The sequence below is a fragment of the Aethalodelphis obliquidens genome, unplaced genomic scaffold, assembly GCF_003676395.1.
Source record: "Aethalodelphis obliquidens isolate GAN/ISIS:26980383/991018 unplaced genomic scaffold, ASM367639v1 scaffold5, whole genome shotgun sequence".
NCBI classification, from domain to species: Eukaryota; Metazoa; Chordata; class Mammalia; order Artiodactyla; family Delphinidae; genus Aethalodelphis; species Aethalodelphis obliquidens.
Window position 1 is genome coordinate 13,594,999 of NW_020837949.1, and position 27,446 is coordinate 13,622,444.

Below are 27,446 nucleotides of genomic sequence, written 5' to 3' on the forward strand. Positions count from 1 at the left end.
AGGCTGCTCTCACAGGTGGGACAAAATTTGTCTTTAAAACCCATCACTTTTATGTCTGTCTCTGGAACTGATATATAGTAAGTTGGTAGGAATGATTATTTCTCCCTCTGGGGAATTGCTGAGTTCCAGTGATGGTTTCCCACGTATACAAATCAGTTGTGGATTTCCTCATCAAGCTGGACTATTTTGTCCTTAATCTTTGTTCAGGAATTAAGTATTAAATATTACTTATTAATTAGTAATTTTATTTACTTAGTCTATACCTATTTACCTCTAATAACTTTATTTATATGTATTTTATGTATATACTTGTTCATTATTCATCCCAGAGAGGATGGAGGAATAAAGGACAGAAGGGTGAAGAACACAGTGAGTGTTAAGATGAGCGTATGTGTACAAAGAGTGAACACATGTCAGTATGTCTGCATATTAGCTTGGGTAGACTAAAATGCTGCACAGGTAGCAGGCTCTGCAGAAGCCCCATCACTCTCCCCTGGGTTTCTATGTTTCCATCTCTATCTCTAGTTCTGTCTGTGTCTCCATCTCTGGAATACTTCTTGTTGAAACACTTGAGACTTGACCTGAGGGCTTTTTCTGACTACAGGTGCTCAGCAGCTTGTACTTGAAGCAGGCTGGAAATTCTGAGGAGTAAATGCCTCTGGATAGCCCTCAACCTTTGTCGATTAGGAGACAGTGGATAAATACCTAGCTTCCTCTTCCACTGCTGGGACCACCCTGAAGCCCCTTCTGCGTAGTCTTCCAGATGTCCCCAAAGGGGCAAATGCTCGTGAAGGTGCCCGCTATGGCTTCCTCTCCTTCCCTGTCCCCCTTTTCCGCTCCCCTACCAGTGCTTCCAGAGACCACCTCCCAATATGGACACCCCCTCAGATTCGTGTGTCAGGGTCTGCTTCTGGGTCACTCCAACCTAAATGGGTAGAAAATTGTTAATGTGAAGAGTGACCATAAGTGAGTGATCATAAGACAATTGGATTTGAAAGTAGAGTTTGGATTCCACTTATTAAATAGCAGATAGATTTTTTACATGATGATCATGTTCATGTATTAATGCCTATATAATAAGTGTGTTTTTATTTACTTATGTCTGTATGCAGATGCTTTGGGACCATGACTGTCAAAGTAGAATATGAAAGCTGCTTGCTTACTTCATTGAATAGTTTTCTGGTACAACCTTGAAAAGATGCCTTGACTTGGAGTTTATGTGTGATAGGGTTTTAATTTGAAGCTGTTTTAATTGATTTCTTCCTTCCTTTATTCCTTTTGAATCCCTACTTTTTAAAATGCTAGAAGCATTTCATAGTAGTAAGTAACCTTTTAGCCTGGGAACAACTGCAATGAAGTGTTAACATTTTACAGATTAATTAGCATATAAAAAACTAGGAACAGCATTGCCATCTTCGGGGAATGTTATGGTCTACTTAAGTAAGATTTTCCTGTAACTGAAAGATTCTACTTGTGAAATGTGGCTGAGTATCCCAGAAAAGTTACTCAGAAGATAAAATTCCTTTTTTTAAAAAAAAATTAATTAATTAATTTTATTTTTGGCTGTGTTGGGTCTTCGTTTCTGTGCGAGGGCTTTCTCTAGTTGCGGGGAGTGGGGGCCACTCTTCATCGCGGTGTGCGGGCCTCTCACTGTCGCGGCCTCTCTTGTTGCGGAGCACAGGCTCCAGACGCGCAGCTCAGTAGTTGTGGCTCACGGGCTCAGTTTCTCTGCGGCATGTGGGATCCTCCCAGACCAGGGCTCGAACCCGTGTCCTCTGCATTGGCAGGCAGATTCTCAACCACTGCGCCACCAGGGAAGCCCAGAAGATAAAATCCTTTATGTGTTAACTATTTTTGGAAGGATTTTAACAACAATATATTATGCTCTTCTTGATAGAATACTATATCATTTAATGTCTAAACATCGTGGACCTTAGTTATTCTCTATGCCCCGTGAGCTGTTGGCATGTGTTGGACCATCTCATCTGTGCACTAAATTGCTCCAGGCCAGTGGGAGCAATTCATTGATAGTGTTTCATCTCCTTCCTTGCTGTATCTTTTTCCTGCTGTCTCTTATCTACTTTAACCAGTCCCCACTGCTGCTTCTAATTTTCTGTGTTTTCTTAACTAGAGAAAAACTTCAGAATTTTGATGGGGAATCTGATAAGAGGTCTTCTTAAATTGCCCATTCTGTCATTCTGATACATTGGTGACAGTAGGATGGGCCTAGCCAGGAAAGGAGTCAAGCTATGCAAAAGGGACTTGGCAAATATCCTTTAAATAGTTTTGACAGGCAAGGTTATAATTTTTGAAGTCAGAGAGCTCATGGTGCTAGATAGTAGCTTTGAATTCTTACCTTAGGACAGAAGCTCTGTGGGGAAGGGTAGTCCTGGCTCATAGGTGATTTTGCCCAGAAGAAAATCAGATGCTGGCATAGAGATATGGTGTATCTTGCTTCTTATGGAGATTGTGTATTTTGACAAAATTGTCAGCTCTTTAAAGTAAGGGTACACAGTCTTTAGGCTTGAGCCTAGAAGGTGCCCTATACATATTTGTTGATTATATTGTGATAAGGGAAATCTGGGACAAACATCTTGGTAAGTTTCTCTTCAGTTTGAAACGATAGTTTTAAAACGTTTTAGTGTGTTATCGATTATTGACTCTTTTTGCTCAGGTGCTTTCCGATAATGTGTGCTGTAAACGCTTGGTAATGCTGTCACTAATTGGGTATCCTTTGTTGTTAAGGGAGTGGTTTCACAAAACACTTAATGTGCTGGTACTTTGTACCAGTTGTAAAATTGTAAATTAAAAAAAAGTTTGTGAATTTAAATTGTAACAATTATAGTTATAAAACATTACATTTATAGTAAATTCTTCACAGCTGGTGAGTCTGAAAATTAACTTCTATAACACATTCCTAAGGTGGGAAGTAGTAGCCCCCATCTAGATCCCCATCTGGTAAGTGCAAAGTGCACATCAATTTGTTGAATTCTCCAAGAAGTCTTGCTGGTAAGTAAAGTGATTTGATCTTAGCCCAGCGTCTCCCAGGCTTATTTGACTATGGAATCTTTGTGTGTGTACCCTTAACTCCTGTGGGATAGTTTAAGAAATGCTCTTTTAGAGAACGCTGTGTACGCAGTCCGCACTTTGTCCTTTCTGATTCTCACAGATTTCGGTCACCCTACAAAGGAAAACTGTTTCTCTACTTATAACACTTCTGATACCAAATGTGTGGGTTTTCTACACCCAGCAGTTCTCCAGTTCTCTACAGACACCAACTGGGTATCCTACAGTTTAATTCAACTCTGACAGTAATAACCTGGAGTTAGTGTAGACCCCACAGGTTAAGGGCTCAGTCCAACAAATCTGCCCCCCTACTTCAGACACCAATTGCAAATGCTGGATTCCTGGGTTACATAAATTTCTGTCTGACTTGGCTACAAATTGGGGGTTTCCACGACCCCCCTCTTTAGGTTTGATAGTTTGCTCTAGTGGCTCACAGAACCCAGGGAAGACTTTACTTGCTATTACCAGTTTATTAGGAAGGATATTATAAAGGTTATAAATGAAGAGCCAGATGAAGAGGTACATAGGGTGAGGTCCTGAAGGGTCCCACATGCGTCTGTCCCTTTGGAGTTTGGGATGCACCGCTATTCTGGCAGGTGAATGCACTCACCAACACCAAAGCACTCTGAACCCCTTTGGGTAGGGTTCTTATGGAGGCTCCACTGTGTAGGCACGATTGATTAAAGCATTGACCATTGGTGATTAACTTAATTCCCAGCTTCTCTCCCCTTCTTGGAGGTTGGGGGGTGGGGCTGAAAGTTCTCACTCTCTAATCCTGGTTGGCTCCTCTGGTAAACTCAGCCATACTGAAGCTATCCAGGGACCCACCCAGAGCCACCGTATTAGCATAAACTCAGGTGTGGTTGAAAGGGGCTTGTTATGAATAACAAAAGACACTCCTCCGTCACTCGGGAACTTACCAGGGTTTTAGGTGCTCTTGCACCAGGAGCCAGGGATGAAGACCAAATATATATTTCTCATTATATCGCTCTATCGCCATGGTTTAGTTAAATACTAGTCCGCCATGACACGATTCAAATTTTGATCATCATGATATAGTAACTGTGCAAATAAAGTATAGATTTTGCTGCTAGCTCTTCAGTATGCAGGTCAGCAAGTCAGTGTGTCCACAACAGCTGGGCATCTGTTCTTCAGCTCACACACAGACAGGAAAGGGTGTTGTTGTACTGCTTCCTTGTTTCCCATTCATAAACGTGACGTACTACAGAGCTGGGTAATCACAAGAGGGAAGTGGTCAATAAAGATGAAAGTCCAGCAAAGAACAAACAGTGATGTTTCTGGAAGTGAAATTTAAATTGAGCATAAATGAAATAATAAAATGAGTAACTGATGGTAGGAATGTTGACACTGCCACCATTTGAGAGATTCTTGATATGCAGCCAGGAGCACTTAGTGAAGGCAACCTTAAGAGCATAATGGTTTAAATTACAGTGTACTAAGTAAATGTTTTAGGAATTTTTCATTTCTCCATACATTATAACCAACAGTAAGAGAGTTTTAAATGTTTTAACAAACATTTTTGAAGCTCAGGGGACAACTGTAATTTTCCCATTGATTACGAAGATAGCTTTGCATAGTTTCAACTTGCATAATTATTTTTATGCTCCCACACTACCATGCAAAGCAAGGACTACCTGTATTTTTCTTGTATTTGCCAATCATTTGTCATCTGACCTCTAGTGGAAATAAAGAAGAATTACAAAGTGAACCTTGAGGAACCTATAATGATGTTATCTTCTGAATGGATCTAATAGGTAAAAACCCCTACGTATTACACACTTAACACTTTGCCCTTACTGTATGTTTTGAAATAGGATGGTCCAGTGTTTGCTGTTGACCTTTTCTGGACAACTCAGCACTACCCGTTTTGCTTTTTTTTTTTTTTTTTTTTTTTTTTTTCGGTACGTGGGCCTCTTCTGTTGCGGAGCACAGGCTCCGGACGCGCAGGCTCAGCGGCCATGGCTCACGAGCCCAGCCGCTCCACGGCATGTGGGATCTTCCCGGACCGGGGCACGAACCCGTGTCCGCTGCATCATCAGGCAGACTCTCAACCACTACGCCACCAGGGAAGCCCCTACCCGTTTTGCTTTTGATGGGTACTTCTGATTTGTAATTTTGTTGAAGTTCTTTGAAATCTTCATGTAGGGATGTTTGTTAAGGATTATGTCAGGCTTTCCATGATCCAAACCTCTACTCTTAACTCATCCTTCATTGAGAATGAAGAAGCCTGCTAAGGGTGTTAAGTAGTCCCCCTTAGAAACCTTAGTTTTTGTCCCAACAGAAAGTTCTCTAAGATGAATCCTTTCTCTTGGCTTCACTCAGAATGTAGTCTCTCCCCTTAGGTTTGGGCACTGAAGACTGTTTACAAGAGGAGAAAGGTTATTAGGCAACTAGATCGGCTTGAGTTGACTCCTGTCCTTTGTAGTTGACTCATCACTAAGTGTCCTCAATATAGAAGTTTATGACTTCCTGTTGTCTTTTATCCCAGGGTGTGATCTCTTAGCCATGCATATATTAAATCTTCTGTAGGTGTCATTAGACCCTGGAAAATATAGCTTTCCTTGCCATGCTCACAATGGGAATTAAAACGGTCAGCTGGGTTGAAATGAAAATACATGATGGCTATTGGTTTATCTTTTAAAAAATCTATTTCTACTTATCTATTTAATCTATATATTCTTTTAGTAGATACCCTACTTGGAAAATCAAGCTAACATAAGGACACTTAGAAGCTACAAGAAAGGAGAACAGAATAAATGGGCATAATATATAAATCTGTAATGAACAGAGATCTTTTTTGCACAATGGGATTATATACCTGCAACTAAACTTGAACATTCAGGAATAATGTATCCTTTTACATTGGCAAAAAGTATGGATATTTTAGGGGCTTCCCTGGTGGCACAGTAGTTGAGAGTCTGCCTGCCGATGCAGGGGACATGGGTTCGTGCCCCGGTCCGGGAAGATCCCACATGCCGCGGAGCGGCTGCGCCGATGAGCCTGCGCGTTCGGAGCCTGTGCCCCGCAACGGGAGAGGCCACAACAGTAAGAGGCCCGCAAACCCCAAAAGAAATAAGAAAAAAAAAAAAATGGATATTTCAAACTGAGATCTCGAAAGAAAAAGTCACCCATTATTTATTTTTTCCTCCTCACGTCCATTTTCTACCCCTTTATATTTGCAAAATTCATATTTAATTTTGGGTATAATAGGGTATTTACAGCCAGGATAGTAGCCCAAACTAATGCCTCCCTAATGTGCTTGGAATTTCTGCTTTCCGTCTGTAAATATTCTGTGAGCGGGGACTTACCTGGTGGTGCAGTGGTTAAGAATCTGCCTGCCAATACAGGGGACACGGGTTCGAGCCCTTGTCCGGGAAGATCCCACATGCCGCGGAGCGGCTGGGCCCGTGAGCCATGGCCGCTGAGCCTGCGCTCTAGAGCCCACGAGCCACAACCACTGAGCCCACGCGCCTACAGCTCGTGCTCCACAGGAGAAGCCACAACAATGAAAAGGACATGCACCACAATGAAGAGTAGCCCCCGCTCACCGCAACTAGAGAAAGCTCGCGCACAGCAACGAAGACCCAACATAGCCAAAAAAAAAAAAAAAAGAAGGCGGTAATGTACATAATGATGGCACAGTTTTTAATTCCTTCCTTTATTAACTTAACATTTCCAAGCAAACGTTTATGTGATTGCTACTGTTTATCCTTTATCATCATGGCAAGATTTTTCTCCCCTAAGATGATTTACAAAGTTCTTATTAAATTCTCACATAATATTCATTTTGGGTTGGCATTTATTTGCTGTTTCACTGCTTATAAGTAGAAATGTAGTCCGTCTTCATGAAACAGCAGATGTCCTGGGCACCACTTGCACTATAGCGTTCCTTAGTCACTGTTGGCATACTTCAGGCATAGCCGCACCGGCAGAAAGTAGATTCCTAAAGAGGAGTAAGAGAGTATTAGTTTGAGAGATTGAAGAGCTAGTGGAACGACCACAAGGTGGTGAAAAGCAAATCTACTTAGCTTTTTGGATATTTCAGAAATTTAAAGCAGCTTTTCTTTCTTTAGGGCATCCTAGTAGAAATTATTACCTTCCTGAGATAATAGTTTGTTTATGCTTATTTGTAAAGATACTTTAATCCATTTACCATTTACATTGCCTACCCTGTGTACTCAGGTGTCAGATAGACAGTGACAAGAACAAGCATGTTTTCTGTGCTCTAGAGGCAAGTAGTATAATGTTCAGCATGTAAATTATATTTGATGTATATGTTTCACACATTCATCTTGGCACAAATTTTATTAGAAGCATGTCAACAGGATTTTCAGCTTTTTTAAGGGGTACATTTTGTATCAGTGAGCTTACCTCTTGGTTCTTCAGTCCCTCTTATTTTCCTTTCATGTTCTTTGTTCATTTCCTTTTTATATTGTCGTCCTCCCTCACCCTTATTAACATAGATGTTCTGAGTCAGCTGGTTGGAAATAATTCAGGAAGCCCTAGGACAGTTGGAAGCATGAGCTGGCTATTAGAGGTAGAAAAACTCTAATTTTCTGAGATTATTATGAACCAAAGGAATTTGGTTCAGAGTATGCACTTCATTCAAAATCCTTATTAAATATAGTTAAGCATATTATATGCCAGTAAATAGCTTTAATGTGTCAAAAAATAAAATCTTCAATGCTATACCCAACTTGTAAAGAAAAGCACTTAATTTTTTGAAAAGAGTTTTACATGTCAGCAAGAGAATAACAGAAGTTGGGTTTTTTTTTTTATTAAACCACAGGTTTAATAAAAAACTACCAGGTTGATTGTCAGTGAAAATATTTCATATGTGCAAATTATAAATTTTTGCTTTAGCTGATAATTGATAATAGAGTATCTTAGGGTTAAAACACTGCATAAAATGCAATTTAAAAGTGGAAATGCCTGTTGGCATCCTAGTACTTCTAGCAGGAATATCAACCTATTAAGCTAATACCGGTTAGCAAAGTAAGATTTTTGGACCACCAAAACAATTGTTCTGCAGTTTCAATTCTGAACGTTTTATGTTTGTTAACTTAATTAATTTTCTTAACTTTGAGGGAGATACTGTCATTATCTCCATCCTTTCAGATGAGACCAAAAACAGACAGAGAAAGTTACCCAAAGGCACATATAGGTAGTAGCCCAGGATTTTAACATAGGTAGACTGACTCCAGAGAACTCAACCATCAAAAAGGAATTAAAAATTGAAAAGGAATTCTCTTCTTTTTCCCTTAAAGAATGGCCATTTGAGTGTCTAATTGTGTTCTGAAGAGGCATCACTGAAGAAAAAAATATTAAGCCTAGTCATAAAGCCAAATTTCCTGCATGGGCTCCAACCTCATAGGTAATAAGCCCAGAGCTGTATAAGCTATGATTGGTACCTAATAGAAGCATAATAATATTAATGGTTACTATTCATTGCTTAATAATATTTACTGTACTATTTCTTACTATATGCTAAGCCATATGCTTTATAAATTTACATACATTGTCCTTTTTAATCCTAGGAGAACTCCTGCTCAGAGGAATTAAGGAAGTTGCTCAAAGTCAAAACTACTGGAGCTAGAAATCAAACCAAGTCTTTCTTTCTTTTTTTTTTAATTTATTTATTTTACTTACCTATTTTTGGCTGCATTGGGTCTTTGTTGCTGCACGCGGGCTTTCTGTAGTTGCGGCGAGCGGGGGCTACTCTTCATTGCGGTGCGTGGACTTCTCATTGCGGTGGCTTCTCTTGTTGCGGAGCACAGGCTCCAGGCACGTGGGCTTCAGTAGTTGTGGCACGCGGGCTCAGTAGTTGTAGTTTGCGGGCTCTAGAGCACAGGCTCAATAGTTGTGGCACACGGGCTTAGTTGCTCCGTGGCATGTGGGATCTTCCTGGACCAGGGCTCGAACCTGTGTCCCCTGCATTGGCAGGCGGATTCCTAACCACTGACTGCACCACCAGGGAAGTCCCCAAACCAAAAATCTATGCATCCCACTGGAGCCAGTTGACACCTGTTTTTCTGGTGGCGTGAAACTAGACTGGGCAGTCCTTGCCTGACTTACAGTTGTCCCAAGGCCTCAGCTGACCCCAGAGTTATGATATGAAAGGAAATATGAAGAGCAGGTTATAAACCACCCTCTATATTCCTGGTGTTAATGCATCTCAAAGGCCACTCCGCATCCTCTTTGATGGTATTAGTGTGAGGCTTTGAGGGTTGCACAATGGATGACTCAGTCCTCTATGAAGAAGTCATAAAAATCGCCTTTGGGTAGAAAGATGAACTTTTGAAACACAGGCAAAAACTTGCACTGAAGCACAATTTTAAATGAATGAATTTCATTGCTACATCCTACTACCGTCTAAGGAAAGATGAGAAATCTACTAATTCATACATTGAAAGATCTTTCCCTTTTTTGCCAACTGTGTTGCCTTTAGTTCCCATACCAAATTCTTAAAAAATTCAAGCAGAACACTTTTTTTTTTTAAGCTGCTTATAACTTTACCACAACGGGTCAATTTTAAAATAAGTTTTCAGCACAGTTAATAATCAACAGAAATTTACTGGGATCATCATGTTGAGAGGGCACTGTAAGTGGTCCTGAGAGAAGTCTTGAGCTCAACTCAGGAAATAGGGTGTGTAAAATAGCTCAATATTAGACATCAGTGAGTGGAAATGTGTGTGAATAAAATGTTGCAGGACTTTATATGGGGTGATCCAGTGATGTTTCACCAAGGAGGAGGAATTTGTGTTGAGCTTTGAAGCCTAGGTAGTGTAAGGTTCCTTGGTGTGGAATGGGGAGAACATTTGAAGCAAGAGGAATACCTAATGAAGTCCACTGGCAGGAAGATCTTAAAGAATTTGGCCACCTACTCTTCTAACACCAAGAGGAGGGAATATAAATGGGAGCATTATCCAAGCGGAAAAAAGAGAATGTTTGGCAGATCCCAGGGAATTCTGGTTAGTCATTAATTCAATTCTGTTCTCGTTAAGTGTCAAAAAAAAAAAAAAAGCCAGCTAAGCAACAATTTCAGAAGATTAAGACAATAGAAAGTGCTAAAGTTGTCACTGTCACACTCACCAAATGGCAAGGAGGCTGTTCTTCTATAGATGGAAGCTATTCAGAAAAGGTCAGATTGTCACCCCTATAGGAAACGCCCCCCCCCCCACATATACACACACACACTCCCAATGGTCTAATAAACATTGAACATTTTGCCATTAGGAAAAAATGGAGCGATTTGTATATGAAGGAAAGTTTTATAAGAGAACTAAATGGAGTGAGAGACTAAAGGGGATTTGAAAGTTATTCTTAGAAAGTTTGCTTTCAGAGTTCTGCATTTTATGTGTCCTACTGCATTTGCTCTTAACATATCTGTTAAAGCTACAGTGACTCTAGAATTCTTTTAACGGGGGCTGAGGGATGGGAGAAGTTATCCCTCCCTTTGAGAGAGAAACTGAAATGTATGTAGTAGTTCCTTTTAGTGCCGTCCAAAGATCTGAAATAACCTTCTTGGTCTAGGGGCATTTAATTTTTATGTTTAATTTGATTTTTAAAATTATATTTTAATATAAAGGATTAATGATTAATATAAAGGATTGTTTTTAAGATTTACTGATTTATCAGATGTACTGTTTTTTATTAATTTACCAAATTTACCATTAAGTTCTGAAAAATTTTGATAAATGTAAGCTATAAATGTTTTGCCAGTTGATTAGAAATGGTCAAAACCTGAAGATATCACTGACATTTTAGTAAAAGAGAGTATAGAGGGTGAGTGTGGAAGTGAAGAGCAGAAGCTGGAGAGAGGAACCGTGGGTCTTTGAGGATCATTAGCCAAGTTTTGCTGAAGTGTCCTTAATTAATTGGAATGTCCCTGTCTTCTCTTTCTTCCCTAAGCTTTATGGGAATCACCCTTATATATGTATCTTAGATATTCATACGTTAGTTCATGATGTATGCTGGTTTAGGTTTTCCAGGATATATCCAACAATTTTTTCTCAATAATTCTTTTGGTGTAACCATCACTTTTTAAGCATAAGGAATGTGGCCATAGTCAAGGTATGACGAGACAAACCACGAGTTTCTAGAAGTGTCAAGTTGGCTTCTGTGGTCTTGAGTTTCTGTTCTGGTCGGAGTAGCACCAAAATCAGGGAAGTGTGGTTTGGAATTGTTTCACTGAATGTAGAGGTACCTTCTCACTTACCTCCAGTGACCCTTTTCTTTGCTCCATTTTAGCAACCTGCTGTTATTACACTTGTACCTTATCACTGTCATAGACTACACTACTTCAGAAACTTTAAATTCTGAACATCCCACTCTTTGAGCATCATCTCTGCCTCTTACAGATCGGTTGTTCAAGGCTTTCCACTGAGTCAGTGCTGAGAACATATTGAGACCCCCTAAGACCATCTCACCATCTTTCACTACCTTTTTCTGTATTCATGCCCCTTTTGTCCAGTTTCGCTTTCATGGTTCATCATTATATTATCTCCCTGGTAAATATCCTCAACTCCCTTTCTAGTCTTTGCCTGCAAAACCCCAACTCTCGATGGACCCAAGCTCCTCCTCTGGGCCTGCGCCACATGGTTGAACATTGCTAAGAAAACGAAAACAATCACACAGCTGTGCAGAGATGATTTCACTTGGAATTCATTATCACAGAGCTCAGTGCTACCTAGCAGTGTTACTGTTTCTTGGTCTTCATTCCTCAGATCAACTATTTTGTATTTCCTTTCCTCACACTGCTCTACCACTTTCCAGACTCGGCTGATTATCTCGCACTAAACTAAGCTGAGAAAACAGAAGCCTTCAGATTGTAGTGGTGACATCCAATTCATCTATTTTTCTTTTGTCCCTCGTGCTTTTGGTGCTGGATCTAAGAAACCATTTTCTGATTCAAGGCCATGAAGATTTATTCCTATGCTTTATTTGAGAAGTTTTATAATTTTAGGTCTTACATTTACATATATGATCCATTTGAGTTAATTTGAGTTAATTTTTATATATGGTGTGTGGTGGGGGTCCAACTGCATTCTTTTGCATGTATTTGTCTCAGTACCGTTGTTGAAAAGACTATTCCCTATTGGATGATCTTGGCACCCCTTGTTGAAAATCAGTTGATCCTAAATGGTAAGGGTTTATTTCTGGACTCTCAATTCTGTTCCATTGATCTGTATGTCAGTACCATACTGTCTTGATTACTGTAGCTTTGTAAGTAAGTTTTGAAATTGGGAAGTGTGAATACACTATCCAATGATTGGACCCAGTAGGTTGTGCATAAATAAGTAAAAAATTTTGCATAAGGTTTATTTTATTGGATTGGAAATTGATAGTTTTTCAGTTAAAAAAACTTTCTAAACAGCATATTCACCTTTGCTTTCTGTGGAAATAAATGAAGTATATCTAAATTGGACAGATAAAACCAAAGAAATTTCCGTTCTATAGAAATAAATTGCAAGTACTTGATTCAGTTACATGGATTGAATATTCAAATGGAAATATGTTATTTTTGACAACTGGTTTTGACTTTTTTTTTTTTTTTTTTTTGTCTTGATGGCATCATACTCTACTCAGACTCCCAAAGACTTTATGGAAGCAATTGTACTGGAGTCCTCAAATGAGAACAGGTTTATTTTGGGGTATCCACAGATCTTTAAGATACATTGTTTTTGATATTTTGCTTCAGTTGTTAGATTAATTCAAGGTTTTTGTTTGCTTAATCTTTTTATATTATTGTAGATAGAATTTTATCCTTAAAAGTATTTTAATGTGAAAGAACACAGAAAAGTGTCTAAAACATAAATATATAACTTAATGAATGATTATAAAACATATACCCTTGTAATAACAACCACCCAGGATCCAGACACCTCCCCGCAATCCTTTCCAGATCACAACTCCCTAGAGGAATCTGTGATCCTACTGTTACGATCTATCTCTGCTTTTCTTTATAGTTTAATCCCTAAACACTGTACTTCAGCTTTGCCTGGCTTTAAACTTTATGAATAAATAGAATACATTGTATATATTCTTGTCTTTTTTTTTAACATAATATTGACATTCATATAATTCATTCAGTTATTGCATGGGTCTATAGTTCTTTCATTTTTATTATGCAGAATTCCATTGTGAGAATATACTGTAGTTTATACATTTTACTGTTAATGGACTATTAGAAATAATGATTCTGTAACCTTTCCTGTATAGTGTCCTTGTGCACACGTGCATGAGTTTCTCTAAGGTACATGTACCTAAAAGAGGAATCGCTTGGTCATAGAATATAGGATTCTTCAGTTCTTTTACAAAATTGTTTTCCATAATGGCTGTGCCAAATTTACTCCAGCCAGTGGTATATGAGTTTCCATTGCTCCACATCATCTTCAACATTTGGTTATCAGTAGACTTTTTAGTTTTAGTCAATATGGTGAGCATACTGTGGTTTTAGTTTGCATTCCTCCAGTTATTTATGAGGTTACGTATATTTTCATGTGTGTATCAGTCACTTGTATTTCCTTTTATTGTGTGCCTAGTTACATCTTTTGTTCATTTTTTTTTTACTGGGTTCTTTCTTTCCTTCTTTCTTTCCTCCTTTCCTTTCCCTCCCCTCCCCTCCTCTCCCCTCCCCTCCCCTCCCCTCTTCTCCCCTCCCCTTCCCTCCCCTCCCCCCTTCTCCCCTCCCCTTTCCTATTGATTTGTAGGAGTTTATTATACTGTGGGTATAATTCCTTTGGTGGTTATCTCTATTGTAAAGTCTTCTCCCACTCTGGCTTATCCTTTCATTCTTTATAGTTTAATGAACTATATATTTTAGTATAATTAAAGTTACCAGTTTTTCCCCTTATGGATAGTACATTTTATGTTTTGATTAAGACAACACTTCCTACCACAAAGTCATAAAGATATTTTGATTTTATGTTATACAACCTTTGTAGTTTTCCTCTTACGTGTGTTTTCATGTGTGTTTCTAATCTATTTTGGAATAAATTTTTATGTTGTGAGATAGGTGTCTAATTTCATTTTTTCCCCATACAGATATATAAATGGTGTCTCAGGACCTCCTACAGAAAAGTCTGTCCTTGCTGTATAAGTGTCCACATATGCCTGGGTCTGTTTGGGGGCTCTTGCATCAGTTTTGTATTACCTTCATTCCTACAACTTTAAAATATGTCTTGATACCTGGTAGAGAGTTTGCTTTTTTCTTTCCCCCCGCCCCCGCCAAGAATGCCTTATGTATCCTTGGCTCTTTATGTTTCTATGGAAACAGTTTTACAATCAGCCTGTCAAGTTCTACAGATTTTGACTGGGAGTAGATTGAATCTATAAATCAATTTGAGGAGAATTAATATCTTTACATATTACACTTCAAATCCATGATCATGATGTATATCTCCATTTATTTAGGTCTTCTTTAAAGTCTCTTAATAATGTGTTATAATTCTCCTTAAAGGGGTCTTTGCATAGTTTTTGTTAAATTCCAGCATACTTGACATTTTTTCTGCAGTTGTGCATGGTGTTTTATTTCATTTTTTAGCTTTATAATGTTGGTATATGGATGTACAATTACTTTTTATGTGCTGGTATTGTATCTTGCCACCTTTCTTTTTATTGATTTTTGTAATTTATCCACAGATTCATTTTCTACATGTGTAACCACAGCATTTGCAGTAGCAGCTTTGCTTTTGCTTTTCCAATCTCTATACCTTTTAGTTCTTTTTCTTATTTTACTACACCAGGATAAGTTTCATTAGATGTGGTAGCATCAGGCATTCTTGTCTTGCTCTTATCTCAAAGAGACTGCTCTCATGTTATTTGCATAGTTTTATAAGTACCCTTTACCAGATTTTGGAAGTATCCTTGTAGTCTTAATTTTCTAAGGGGTTTTGTTTGCTTTTTAATCATAAATAAATGTTGAATTTTATCAAATACTTGTCCTGCTTCTTTTTAAATGGTCATATGGTTTTTTATTTTAATCTGTTAATGTAGCAAACTTCATAGATTAAATTTTTTAGTGTTAAAACCACCTTGCATTCCAGAGATAGACCAAACTTGCTATTTGCATCTTTGCTCATAAATGAGAGTGACTTATAATTTTCCTTTCTTGTATCATCCTTTCCAAGTTTTAGTATCAAGGTCATGCTATCATAAAATGAGTTAGAAAGTAAGTCTTTTTTTCCTACTTGCTGGTGCAAATTTTATATAATATTGGAATTATTTATTCCTTTAATATTTGCTAGAACTTGCTTGTGAGGCCATCTGGGCCTGGGATTTTTTTTTTTTTTTTGGAGGGGGGGATAATTTTTAATATAAGTAACAATTTTAGGACTATTCAAATATTTTTTTTCTTTGTGACCCAGGTTTGCCTGACTTATCTATATTTTTTAATCTTTTAGCATAAAATTGTTCATAATACCCTCTTTTGCATTTAGCATGTATAGAATCTATAGTTTTCTCTCTCTTTTCATTCCTACCATTGTTTACTTATGTTTTATCTCATTTTTCTTGAGCTTTCTAGAGGTTTACAAGTCTTTTCAAGGAATCGGTTTTTGGCTTCAGTGCTCTATTGTATGTTTGTTTTCCGCGTCATCAGTTCTGTTCTTTTGGTTTTCCTTCTGTCTGTATTTTTAAGGTTTATTTTGCTATTCTTTCTGTAACTTTTTTGAGGTAGATGTTTATTAATTCATTAATTTTAGCCTTTATTATGATTTATCTTTTGACTCAGGTTATTTAGAATATTATTTCTTAATTTCTAAACACATGAAGATTTTCTAGTTAACTTTTTGTCATTGCTTTCTATCTTGAACTGTGGCCAGAGAATTTCTGATTTCAGACCTTCAAATTTGATTGTGGCCCAGTGTATGATCACTTGTTATGAATGGTCCATGTGTGCTTCAGAAGAAATGTGTGTTCTATGGATGTTGGGTGTAGGATTCTATAAATGTTCATTAGGCCATATTTTTTTAATCCTGCAGTTCAAATCTTGTATATTTCATAGATTTTTGTTTTACCTGTTTATTCTATCAGATACTGAGAGAATTGTCAAAATCTCCACTACTGTTTTGTCCTCCTGGTGAATTGAAATTTTTGTCATTATGAAGTGAACATGTTTATCTCATATTTTTTGCTTTAGATTCTGTGTTGCTTAATATAGCTGTACTTTCTTTTGATCACTATTTTTGTGGTATTTATTTGCCCATCCTATTACTTTCAGTCTTAATGTATCCTTGTTTTATGTCTCTTATAACCAGCAACTTGTATTGTTTAAGTCCAGCCATATAATCTGTCTTTTAACTTAAGCATTTAGTCCATTTGCATACAATATAATTACTGATATATTTGAATTTATACCTTATTTTAGTCTTTTTGGTTTTTTTTCTCTTTTTCCTCCCCTCCTCTTTTTGATCACCCTCTGCCCCCAACTAGTTTGGGAGCTATGCTCTCTGTTTCTGTTCTTTTAGTTGTCTCCCAAGAAATTATAATAGGGGTCCTCAACTCATTATTATTGAAGTCTAACAGTAATCATTACCTTCTCTTTCCTTCTCGTATAAGTGCCTCGGGACCCTGTAACTCCATTTGTCCTCTCCTGACTCAAATGCTGCTATTGTCATGTGTTTTAGCTCTTTGTATATATATTTAAACCTCACATGACATTATTTGTTTTAGGTAGTCAGTGTTTGTATAAGTTTACCCACATATTTATTACTCTACTTTTCTTAGCTTTTCCGTTTTTTCTTGCATCTCAGACCTCTCTGTGATCATCTTCCTTCTGCCAGAAGTACATCTGTTGGCATTTTCTTTACTGTTGATTGGCTGGAGGTGAACTCTCAGTTTTTGGTTGTACAATTACTTACCCCCCCCCTCCCCGAAACACATTTTAACTGAATGTTGAATGCTTGGTTAATATTTTAGGTTAGCAGATATTTTCTTTAAGCACATGTAAGATATTCTAATGTGTTCCAGTTTCCATTATTGCTTTGAGAAGTCTCTCATCCTTGCAAGTAATCTGTGCTTTTTTCTTCTTATGGCTTTGAAATTTTCTGACTTTGTTTTTCTGCAGTTTTACTATGATGTGATTAGATGTAGACTTTTTATTCATCCTGCTTGGGATATGTTGGGTTTCTTAAATCTGGAGATCAGTGTCTTTCATTATTTCTGCAAATTTTTAACTGTTAGCTCATAATATTGCTTCTACCCCTATTCTCTCTTTACCTTCTGAGGCTGTGGTTAAATGTATGTTATACATTTTTTCATTTTATCCTTCGTGGTTCTTACAGTCTTGTTTGTATTTCCCACCATCTTATTCTCTCTGCTACATTCTGAATGATAAGCCTGTCATCCATTTCACTAATTTTCTCTTCCACTGTTACACCTGTCAACTGATGCCCCAAAATTCTGTGTTAGGTCTGCTTTGGTTCTTTTTCAAGTCCTAGTTGTGGTTGTGTTTTTGTTCTGAAACTTTTTGGGAGTCCAAACATGTATAAATTTTTACCCTAATAAGTTATTTGGGAAGTGAGCAAAGCTGCTGTGGTCTTTCGTTGGTGAACTACTCCTGTTTTCAAGATGTCACTATGTAGTTTTATCAGTTCTTAGGTGGTCCCCTTAAACTTTATTTTTATTTAAGTGCTGCTGCTGTATACTCCATGATATGGAGTATTCCAGATACAGTGCCTCAAACTAATTTAACTGGTTAATTAGGGGTATGAGACCTAAAGCAGAACTGTTAAGACTCAGTGCTCTCACCATGTCAGTGATGTTACCCAAATTTACTAATCACCTCTGCTGATGACAGTCATATTTTAAAGTTAAGTGGTGTTTTAGTCTGCTCAGGGAGGAGAGAAGGAGAGGAAGAGAGAAGAGAGGAGAGAGAGAGGGTATGTGAGCTCTGTGGTGTCTCTTCATGTAGGGACACTAATCCTATTGGATTAAGGCTCCAATCCTTAGGACCTCATTTAACCTTAATTACTTCCTTCTTAGAGGCCCTATCTACAAATACAGTCACACAGGAGTGTACAGCTTCAGCATGTGAATTTTGGAGGGACACAAACATTTAGTCCATAACAGGTAGTATTTACATAATGGTTTGAGGGTTTTATGGTTTATAATTATGTTACTTCTGCTGTCTCTACTGCTGCTAGTAGTGAATCACTTCCCACATATTCAACCCCACAATTATTCAGCAAGTATGTAAGGAAGAGAATTAAATTTATTCTTGCATGTGTTTCTGTACTTTACAAAGTTTATTGGTGAGGTTGTACATTTCTCAGCTAAATTCTAACCAATCTGTTATAGTTAAGTGAAAATCTTCACCTTATTTACACATTGGCTTTATTTTTCTTTATCTTAGCTGTGTTGGAGTAGAAGAACATCATGCTGTTGACATTGACCTATATCACTGTCCCAACTGTGCAGTTCTACATGGTTCCTCCTTGAGTAAGTACTAGAAGCTTAAATAAAAATTGAACTTTAGAACTTAATATGTACATGACAATACTTTAATGATACTCTGACTAGTTATATTATACCCACCAAGAACTATAAGGAAGATTTTTCTGAAGATGTTGAGAATACAGTTTTTGTTTGAATTATTAAATAACTTATTTAACAAGTCAAAACATTAAGTGAAAAAAATACTATCCTTCTTAACTGCCAGTGCAAAGCCCCCAAACTCAAATACATATTTTCAAAGCTTTCAATTTGCGAAGTGCAATAAAGTAAAATTTTTCTGATTCTGGCTGTTTTTATCTCTATAAATTACAAAAAAAAAGAATGGTAACTAGACTTATCGTAGTGATCATTCTGAAGTGTATAGAAATATTGAATCAGTATGTTGTGTGCTAGGAACTAACACAGTGTTGTTGGTCATTTATGTTTCAAAGACAAATAAACAGACTCATAGAAAAAGAGGTCAGATTTATGGTTACCAGAAGCAGGGATGGGGGAGAGGATTTGATGAAGATGGTCAAAAGGTACAAACTTCCAGTTATAAGATAAATAAGTACTAGGGATGTACAACATGTTAAATACGATTAACACTGCTGTATGTTCTTTATGAAAGTTGTTAAGAAAGTGGCTCCTAAGAGTTCTCATCACAGGAAAAAATTTTTTTTTCCTATTTCACTTATTGTATCTACACGAAATGATGGATGTTCACTAAACTTACTGTGGTCATCATTTCATGATGTGTGTCAGTCAGATCATTATGCTGTATAACTTAAACTTATTCAGGGCTGTATGTCAATTATATCTCAGTAAAACTGGAAGAAGAAGAAAAAATCTTCCAGTACTATTTGCGACAGTGAACAGTATAGGATAAGACTTTAATGCACACACGTGCATTATACTTCTAGGAGAAAATTAGGGCACCGATATGCTAAAGTACTACTCCTGTTGTCCGAATTAGGTCATGCTGTTGCATATGGCCTAGAGTCCTGCCCAGCTATCCTCTGTGATGGAAGCAACTTCCCCACAGTCCCCGTCCCACGGAAGGCAGAAGCCAGACCAAGTCTTTGCCTGCACTCTTCTTGAGGCGTGAGGGCATGGGCAGGGAAGCTCACGTGTCCTCTGGAGTACACCAACAACACATACAAAACGATATTATTGTTAGCCTTTTACAGATGCTTTAGAGGAATAGATGGGAATATTAATTGTTGTACAAATATGAGAGTAGAGAAGAGATTTTAAAGACTTTGGATTGTAACTATTTCTTTTCTTAAAAATTTAGACTGCATGCTAGCTTTTTTGTGTTCATAAAATTAAAGAGAAAAACTGTAGACTTAGTCATTTTAGAACTGAGCTTTTCCCGAACATACCTTGATACACGCTTGGGTCAGATGTAGGTAGCCTATACAACCTCTTTATTTTGAATGCAGCCTTTTTCCTAATATTTTTTTAAAATAGAAATTTTGTCCTGAGGTTATGGGCAAGTGATCTTTTCAAAAGAGACTTAGGAGCAACTGACTGCTTATCTGTTTTGTTAGAAATATTAATAATTTATCAGTTTCTTTCTAAGAGATCTAACAAATTAAGCTCTATGAATGTATTAAAATATTTTTTTGTAAAATACAGATTATCCTTTTTGTTAGTTACGCAGTATAAAATTTGAGGTTAGCAAATTGGTAGAATTGTTACACGTGTAATTGACTAATTTGTTAATATAAATGTTTTTAAAGGTTCTTATTTTGTGTAGCACTGAAGTATGTAGTATATAACTTGAAGTAATTATTGACCAAGTGTAATTCTTTGAGGAAATAAATAATACTGGGTTGTTATGTCAAGAAGGGAAACAGAATTTAGAATTTAAGTAAATAACCCCAAAATGAAATAATTTGAATTTAATTTCCATGAAATGTTAAAGGGGTTACTATGAATCAGAATAATGTAGTGTTTAAAACACTGTTGCAGGGACTTCCCTGGCGGTCCAGTGGTTAAGACTTCACCTTCCAATGCAGGGGGTGTGGGTTCGATCCCTGGTCGGGGAGCTAAGATCCCACATGCCTCACAACCAAAAAACCAAAGCATAAACAGAAGCAATATTGTAACAAATTCAATAAAAACTTTAAAAGTGGTCCACGTAAAAAAAAAAAATTAAAAAAAAGAAAACACTACTAAATGTAATGCACTCTATTTTCTTTTTTCCTATATGATTTAATTTTTTTAAAAGCTTGTCATGCTCACTAAATTGATTTCACAACCCATAATGGATCATGACCTGCACTTTGAATAACAACACTTCAGAGGGAAACTTGACTGTTACTTGCCCCTACATATGCTTCTCTTCCTTGAATAACATAAGATCAGGCATTGGCTGTCTTCTGGGCAAAAGTCCAACTCTAAGTACCCTTTAGGAAAATGCCCAAGATCCAGGAATCTGTTTTATCTTGATTTAAGGCTCCAATGCTTCTCACCCCTCACCCTCGCCCCTAATTTGGGTCATACCTTTTGGTCTTAAGCCTCTTCTGCTTGCCACCAACGATTTCCTGTTTCTTTGAGAGCTCCCCAGGAATCCTTACTACAGATACCATTGAGACAGTATAATATCCATAAATATGGTGAATTTAGACTTTACCTTCTTAATGGGAATTAAGAACTCTGTTCGAGGTCCAGTGTCAAAAAAACCAGCCTGATACTTAAACACATATTCTCAGTGCTCCTCAGGCACATGCACTCTAAACTCAAAATTCTCTCTCCATTCCCTATGACCATTATTAAAATGTTCTTTCACTGGCCTCCTTCCTTTAAGAAATTCAGTCAGCTCTTGCAGCGACTGCTTTTATGTGTTAAGGATGTTGGCCCAACAGGACAGTGTAGCCTTCTGTTAAAATCCTGCAAGTCAGCACATTTAAAAGAAAAGAGAAGTAATTGGCAGCATATTGGTTGCCCCAGGCACTATGCTAAGAAAAACTAGACCTATGTTATCTCCTTTGATATTTGTAACACCTTGATGTGAGAAAAATTATCTTACTAGGTCTCTCATGTAGCTGTTTGGCAGAGCTGGAGTTTGAACCCATAGCTGTCCAAGCCCAAATCTGTTTGAATTCTAATCTGTTCCGCCAAAATGAAAATTAAAACAGTGTAACATCATTGTTTATTTTCAAGTAGGCAGTCTGTTCTTTCTCCCTCTTTTTCCCTCCCTCCCTCCCACTGTTGACCTGGGGCTTTTCAAATAGGCTGCTCATATATATTGGTAAGAATGTGAGTGAGTTACCACTTTTCTGGAGGCAGGTTTGCAATATATAGCAAGAAACAGATTTATGTATATAAATATTAATTTCATCTTTATTTAAAGATGCGTCTACATTTACATCTTAAAATTCTAGGCTGCCTTTAAATTGTTCTTGAATATTTAATAAGGAGAAAATGCCCACGATAAGGAAGGTAAGCAGGATAAACATTATGATCCCAGTTGAAAATAAAATGGGGTTATGTATCTATATATTTGTAGGAAAAAAAAGCCTGGAATGAAATACCCTTGAATTTTAGAATTGATTTTAAGTGAGAAAAAAAAAATAGTAACACACAAAGGACACCTTAATGGTATTTTCTAGGAAGGTTGCTTAATGATTGTCAGTTTTTCCGTGACATTTTTAAAAAACGGGATTTACTCTCTTCCATCTTGGGGGTCTGACGCCATAAATTACTTGAGAATCTTGTTTTAGACTCTTAGATATGAATAAGCCTGATTTCCACCCCTATTGATTATTTAGTGTGACTTCTTATCCATATGAGGATCCAGCATTATTTTATTATTATGATCTTTGTAAGGTGAAGGATTTGAAATAACTTAGACTCATAGAGTTGTGTCCTTCCCCCAAGGTTTTATTATGAAAATCTTCAAACATACAGGAAAAGTTGAAAGAATTTTACAGCGAGTACCTCTAAACCCACCATCTAGATTCCACTATTAACATTTTATATTACTTGCTTTATCTCATATCTGTCTGTGTAACGATCCCACTGTCTATCCACCTTATTTTTTGATTCATTCTAAGTAAGTTATAGACATCAGTACATTTCCCAGAATCATGGAGGTTTTAGGCTTAAAAGTGATTTTCAAACTTAAAAGAAAAAAAAACAGTAAAACTGAAATCTTACATTGATACCACACAAAAGACATGTAGGTGGTGCCCCTCTGGGGGAAAGAGGAATGAGGTCCAGAGCTCCTACCTCAACCTCATCTCCATCTTCCCTTTTATTAAGGGTTCCTCAACACAGTCTGAAAAACTGTACTCATTCCCTTCATTTCCACATTGAGGAAACTGGACCCAGACACGTTAAAGAGATTTGCCCAAGGTTGCAGAGCAAGTTATGACTAAACTAGGAGTCAAAGCCAAGTGTCCTGATTTTGGTTGCTGTGCTTATTCAAGATTGTAGCCTCCGGGGCTTCCCTGGTGGCGCAGTGGTTAAGAATCTGCCTGCCAGTACGGGGGACACGGGTTCGAGCCCTGGTCCCGGAGGATCCCACATGCCGCGGAGCAACTAAGGCTATGCGCCACAACTACTGAGCCTGCGCTCTAGAGCCCTCAAGCCACAACTACTGAAGCCTGCGCGCCTAGAGCCCGTGCCCTGCAACAGGAGAAACCACCGCAATGAGAAGCCTGCACACCGCAACGAAGAGTGGCCCCCGCTCGCTGCAGCTAGAGAAAGCCCACACACAGCAACAAAGACCCAATGCAGCCAAAAATAAATAAATGAAAAATAAATTAAAAAAAAAAAAAAGATTGTAGCCTCCCAGAGCTGTAGAATCACGGGACCTGAGTGTTAGATCTGACCAGAGGTTATTTATTCTGTCATCTTAATTGTCCTCCTTTCGCTCTGACGCAGTCACCTGCTATTCTCTGTGTCAGTGTAACCATGCTTATTTTGGGAATAAATCCTGACATAACAGAGAAGGGAACTGTGCTGTTGAAATAGATTTCTGCTGTGGGATCAAAGGCCCTGTCCTGAGGGGATGATGTGGATGATCCATAAAAATCGTATCGTGACCTAATGTTCTAGTGAAAATCATGATTTTAAATAATTGTGAGATTTTATATGTGTAAATGTGGATATTATAAAAGGCTCAATCTGCTAATTTGAATTTGTTGATTTAATTTTAAAATCATTTTTGAAATAAAAAGAATTTTTAAAACCCACAGTTAATTGCCTATAATTGCAGCATTAAATTTTACTTCTTCAGCCTTAGAAATGTATTAAAAAATGTGAGTATTATTGTACTCGACCATTGTTGTTTCTGATTATATAGACTATAATTGATTATAGAAAGTACGTAGTACCACCAGTTACAAAAATGCTTTCTTTTTTTAATCTTCTAAAAATCCAGTGAAAAAGAGGAGGAACTGGCACAGGCACGACTACACAGAAATTGATGATGGTTCCAAACCAGTGCAGGCTGGAACTAGAACTTTTGTGAAGGAATTACGTTCTCGAGTCTTCCCAAGGTAGGAAACCTGTTATGACCAAAGAACATTTAAGAATGTTACCCAATAAGGTGACATTATCTAAAGTAGCGTGTTCATACTTCAGGTTGCAAGCCATTATTATTCTTAATCAGTTTTTTACTTTTTGAAAATAAAACAGAATAAAAATATTGGTACATTGCAAGTAATAGGAGTAAATAAGCATAGTTTCATGGAAACTTTGTTATGTGCATGTGTACTGGATTACTGGGTAAAAATGTATTTAACTGTAGGTCTCAGTCCAAAAAGTTTGAAAGACACTGATCTAAGGCACTTATTCCCGTGCTTCGTTCCTTATGTTGTGCAGCTGCTGCTTCTCTTTCTCCTTCACCTCTTTTACACCTGTTTTCATACTCTGCTTTTTTCTTATGTTATTTTCCTATCTGCCTCCACCCTACGTCTGCCAGAAGTCCCCACAACCATTGCTTAGCCTCTGGTGGCAACAGGACTAGGCTTTTTTTTTTTTTTTAAAGATAATGGAAAGTATTTGAGTTATCTGTGGCTCAAAGAACAAATGTCAAAAGCATTATACAGCATTTAACCATGCTAATTTAGATCATTTCCTACTCGCTGCCTGACATCTATTTAAAGTGATAATGCTTAATAGGCTTTTTACACGAGATCATATCCAGGCTTGTTAAAAAGGGGAAGCACAATTTAAATTTCAATCACAATATCACCTGCAGCCTATTATGGAATTATTTCAGATCATGTAACTATAAAACTCTTCCTATTTTGTCATAGTCTTTAGGATACCTGGCCGTTCCCCTCCCTTAAACAGAAACATAAATGATAAGCAGTTACTGTTGGCTCCCTCACGTACTGGCAGAAAAAAAAAAAATGAAACACAGTGATCGCCACGTGATTTTTGTGATATTAAAGGCCTTATTCTCAGATATTCTCCTTTATGAGTTTCAAAGTCATTGGAGAAATGTCTGTTTATTTTCATTGATTGATTTGGCGCCCAGGGCCAGAGTTTTCAGCCAGGCTCTATGGGCTGGCTTCAGAGAGGCTTGTGAGTTTCCTAAAATTGTGTAAACAGTTGACATGTTGACATGTGAATGTGAATTTTTCAGGGAGAGGAGCCTTAGCTTTCGTTTTTTAAAATAGGTTTGTAACCCAAAAGTGTAGTGTTAAAAGTCCTGGCCCAGTGATTCCCGTGGCTTCTCGGCCGAAGTATTAAACACAGATGTGAGCAGGTTCCAGAGGCGGTCACAAGTGTCCACACTGTACTCACCACTAGTTAAAGGTCTTTGGTTTTATTTAATGTAACTCTATAAACCTCCACATCATTTAAAACCGTGGCAGGGTGACAATAATTAACTAAATTATACATACTTAATGTGATTAATATAGAAGTGTATAAAATAAAGTGAACTCCAACTATCTACCCCGACCCCCCCACTTTAAGACAAAGTCTTTTGAGACCCTTTTTTACATAAATGATAACTTTTAAAACATTTATATGTATAGGTGTATGGATGTATATATACATCTAATTTTAAAAAATAAAATGGGGTTACATTATGCATATGTTGTGCAACTTGCTTTTTTTACTGTTATGTTTAATAGGTATCTTTCTGTATGTATACACAAATTTACCTCACTCCTTAACTGCTGTGTAGTATGCAATTGTGTGTGTGTGTGTGTTGTGTGTATGTATATATATCCCGTAATTTACTTAACCATCCCACTATGGTGTATGTTTAGTTTGTGTCCAGTTTTTTCCTCTTGTAAGTAATGATGTGCCTGTATTTTTAAGCACTTGTATCTACATATTTTTGATCAATGGGGGGAGGTAAAGCACCAGACATTTAAGATGGAGGAGTACAAGTGACTTAAGATTCTCCCTTAGGTTGGAGTTTAAGGAATTGTTAAATTCTCAGAGGTTGGGGAAGAAGGAACACTTGTGGATGCTTATGGGGAAAATAAAAGGCAGTACAGAACTCAGTGAGTCAGGTGAAGGAGCTCTGAGCCCTCCACTTACAAGACTATCCAAGAAAAGTCTGTCTTGATTTTTTTAGGCCTTAAACTGACCTTCTGTTATTGAGAAGGTGGGAAGACCTGAGCTCAGTAATTCAGAGACCCAGTTTCTCCTGTCTTCTCCTTGACACCTAGGCTACAGATGACATCAAGACTGTTAAGATCTGACTGTATAAATGGAAACTGTTGTGTTTAACCTATGATGCAAGTGTTGCACTTAACTTTGAATGTATAGCAGCTGCATTCTGTGAGCAGTTGGAAGATAAAATCTAGAATATCCCCATTTAAAGAGATCTTTGATTTGTGGTTAGATAGGGGATAGTGAAAAGGGACAAACCACACTTAAGTGTAATGCCTAGAATGTGTTAATCGTCAAAGAGGGCAGCTGGAGGTTCAGCAACCCTTTTTAGTGGCTTAAGGTGACTGCGTGTTAAAATTTATTAAATACTGGTGATAGCAGATCTTTGAAACCAGGAGTTCTCAGTTGGGGCATTTGGACATTGTCTCAAAGAGTAGGGACCACAGACGCTAGTCATCCCCCAGTGTGCAGGACAACGTGAATTGTTCTGTGTCCGGTGAGACTTTGCAATGCCTAACAAATATTTGTGTAGACTTTTATAGCCAGATAAAATCTGGTCTGTTTTTACTTATCCTAACCAGCTTTTATTCTACTGTACCCCCTCCCTTTTGCTCTTCTGGTTTTCTATGCAGCTTGTGTTGAGTGGCTTCTGATCTTGTTACTTTTAAATCCAACCACTCGTTACAATCAATTGTAAGCATCCTATTATTCTGTTATATTTTCTAGTGTTGTTTACCTGAACATTTACATATTGAAATACGTATTTTGCTGGAAACTAATTTGTTTTTTCTCTTGTTATAGTTAAGGCATTTTATATAATACATATATATTTTTCCAATTATATGTAGATTGAAGTAATTATCTATGACTTTTACTTTAGAATACTAAAAGGGGCTTTATAAAACATTTGTTATAAAAAGGAGAATTAGGTATGATAGGTTGAGAACCACTGATGTAGATAATAATGTAGTATATGAATTAACCCATTACCAGATTATCTTTCTTAACTGAACTTATCAACAGAGATGACATGTTACTCTTATGCTTTCCTTAGTGCCGATGAAATCATTGTAAAGATGCATGGCAGCCAGCTGACACAAAGATACCTGGAGAAACATGGGTTTGAAGTCCCTATTATGGTCCCCAAATTAGATGATCTAGGACTCAGGCTCCCTCCACCTACTTTTTCTGTTATGGACGTGGAACGTTATGTAGGTACGAACTTGATTCCTTTAATTACTTGGGAAAACATGGTAAAAGTGAAATTGGTATTATCCTAAAAATACTAAAAGTTGAATGAAGAGATGTTACTTTAGTTCCGTTTCTGGGTC

The 27,446-nt window shown here is 37.5% G+C and overlaps 1 protein-coding gene across 3 annotated transcripts in view; it reads left to right on the forward strand.

Moving 5' to 3' along the window:
• The first annotated feature begins 5,072 nt into the window (after window positions 1–5,072).
• KDM7A (lysine demethylase 7A) overlaps window positions 5,073–27,446 on the forward strand; it is a 63,488-nt gene continuing 41,114 nt past the window's right edge. Inside the window, exons 1-4 of one of the 3 annotated variants that reach the window (XM_027101740.1) lie at window positions 5,073–5,076; window positions 18,443–18,528; window positions 23,918–24,035; window positions 27,170–27,330. In XM_027101740.1, the coding sequence (XP_026957541.1) occupies window position 18,528; window positions 23,918–24,035; window positions 27,170–27,330 (280 nt within the window). In that variant the 5' untranslated portion in view covers window positions 5,073–5,076; window positions 18,443–18,527. Of the gene's footprint in view, window positions 5,077–18,442; window positions 18,529–23,917; window positions 24,036–27,169; window positions 27,331–27,446 lie in introns of those variants that run through there. The other 2 variants (XR_003431858.1, XM_027101741.1) reach the window with 2 other exon arrangements.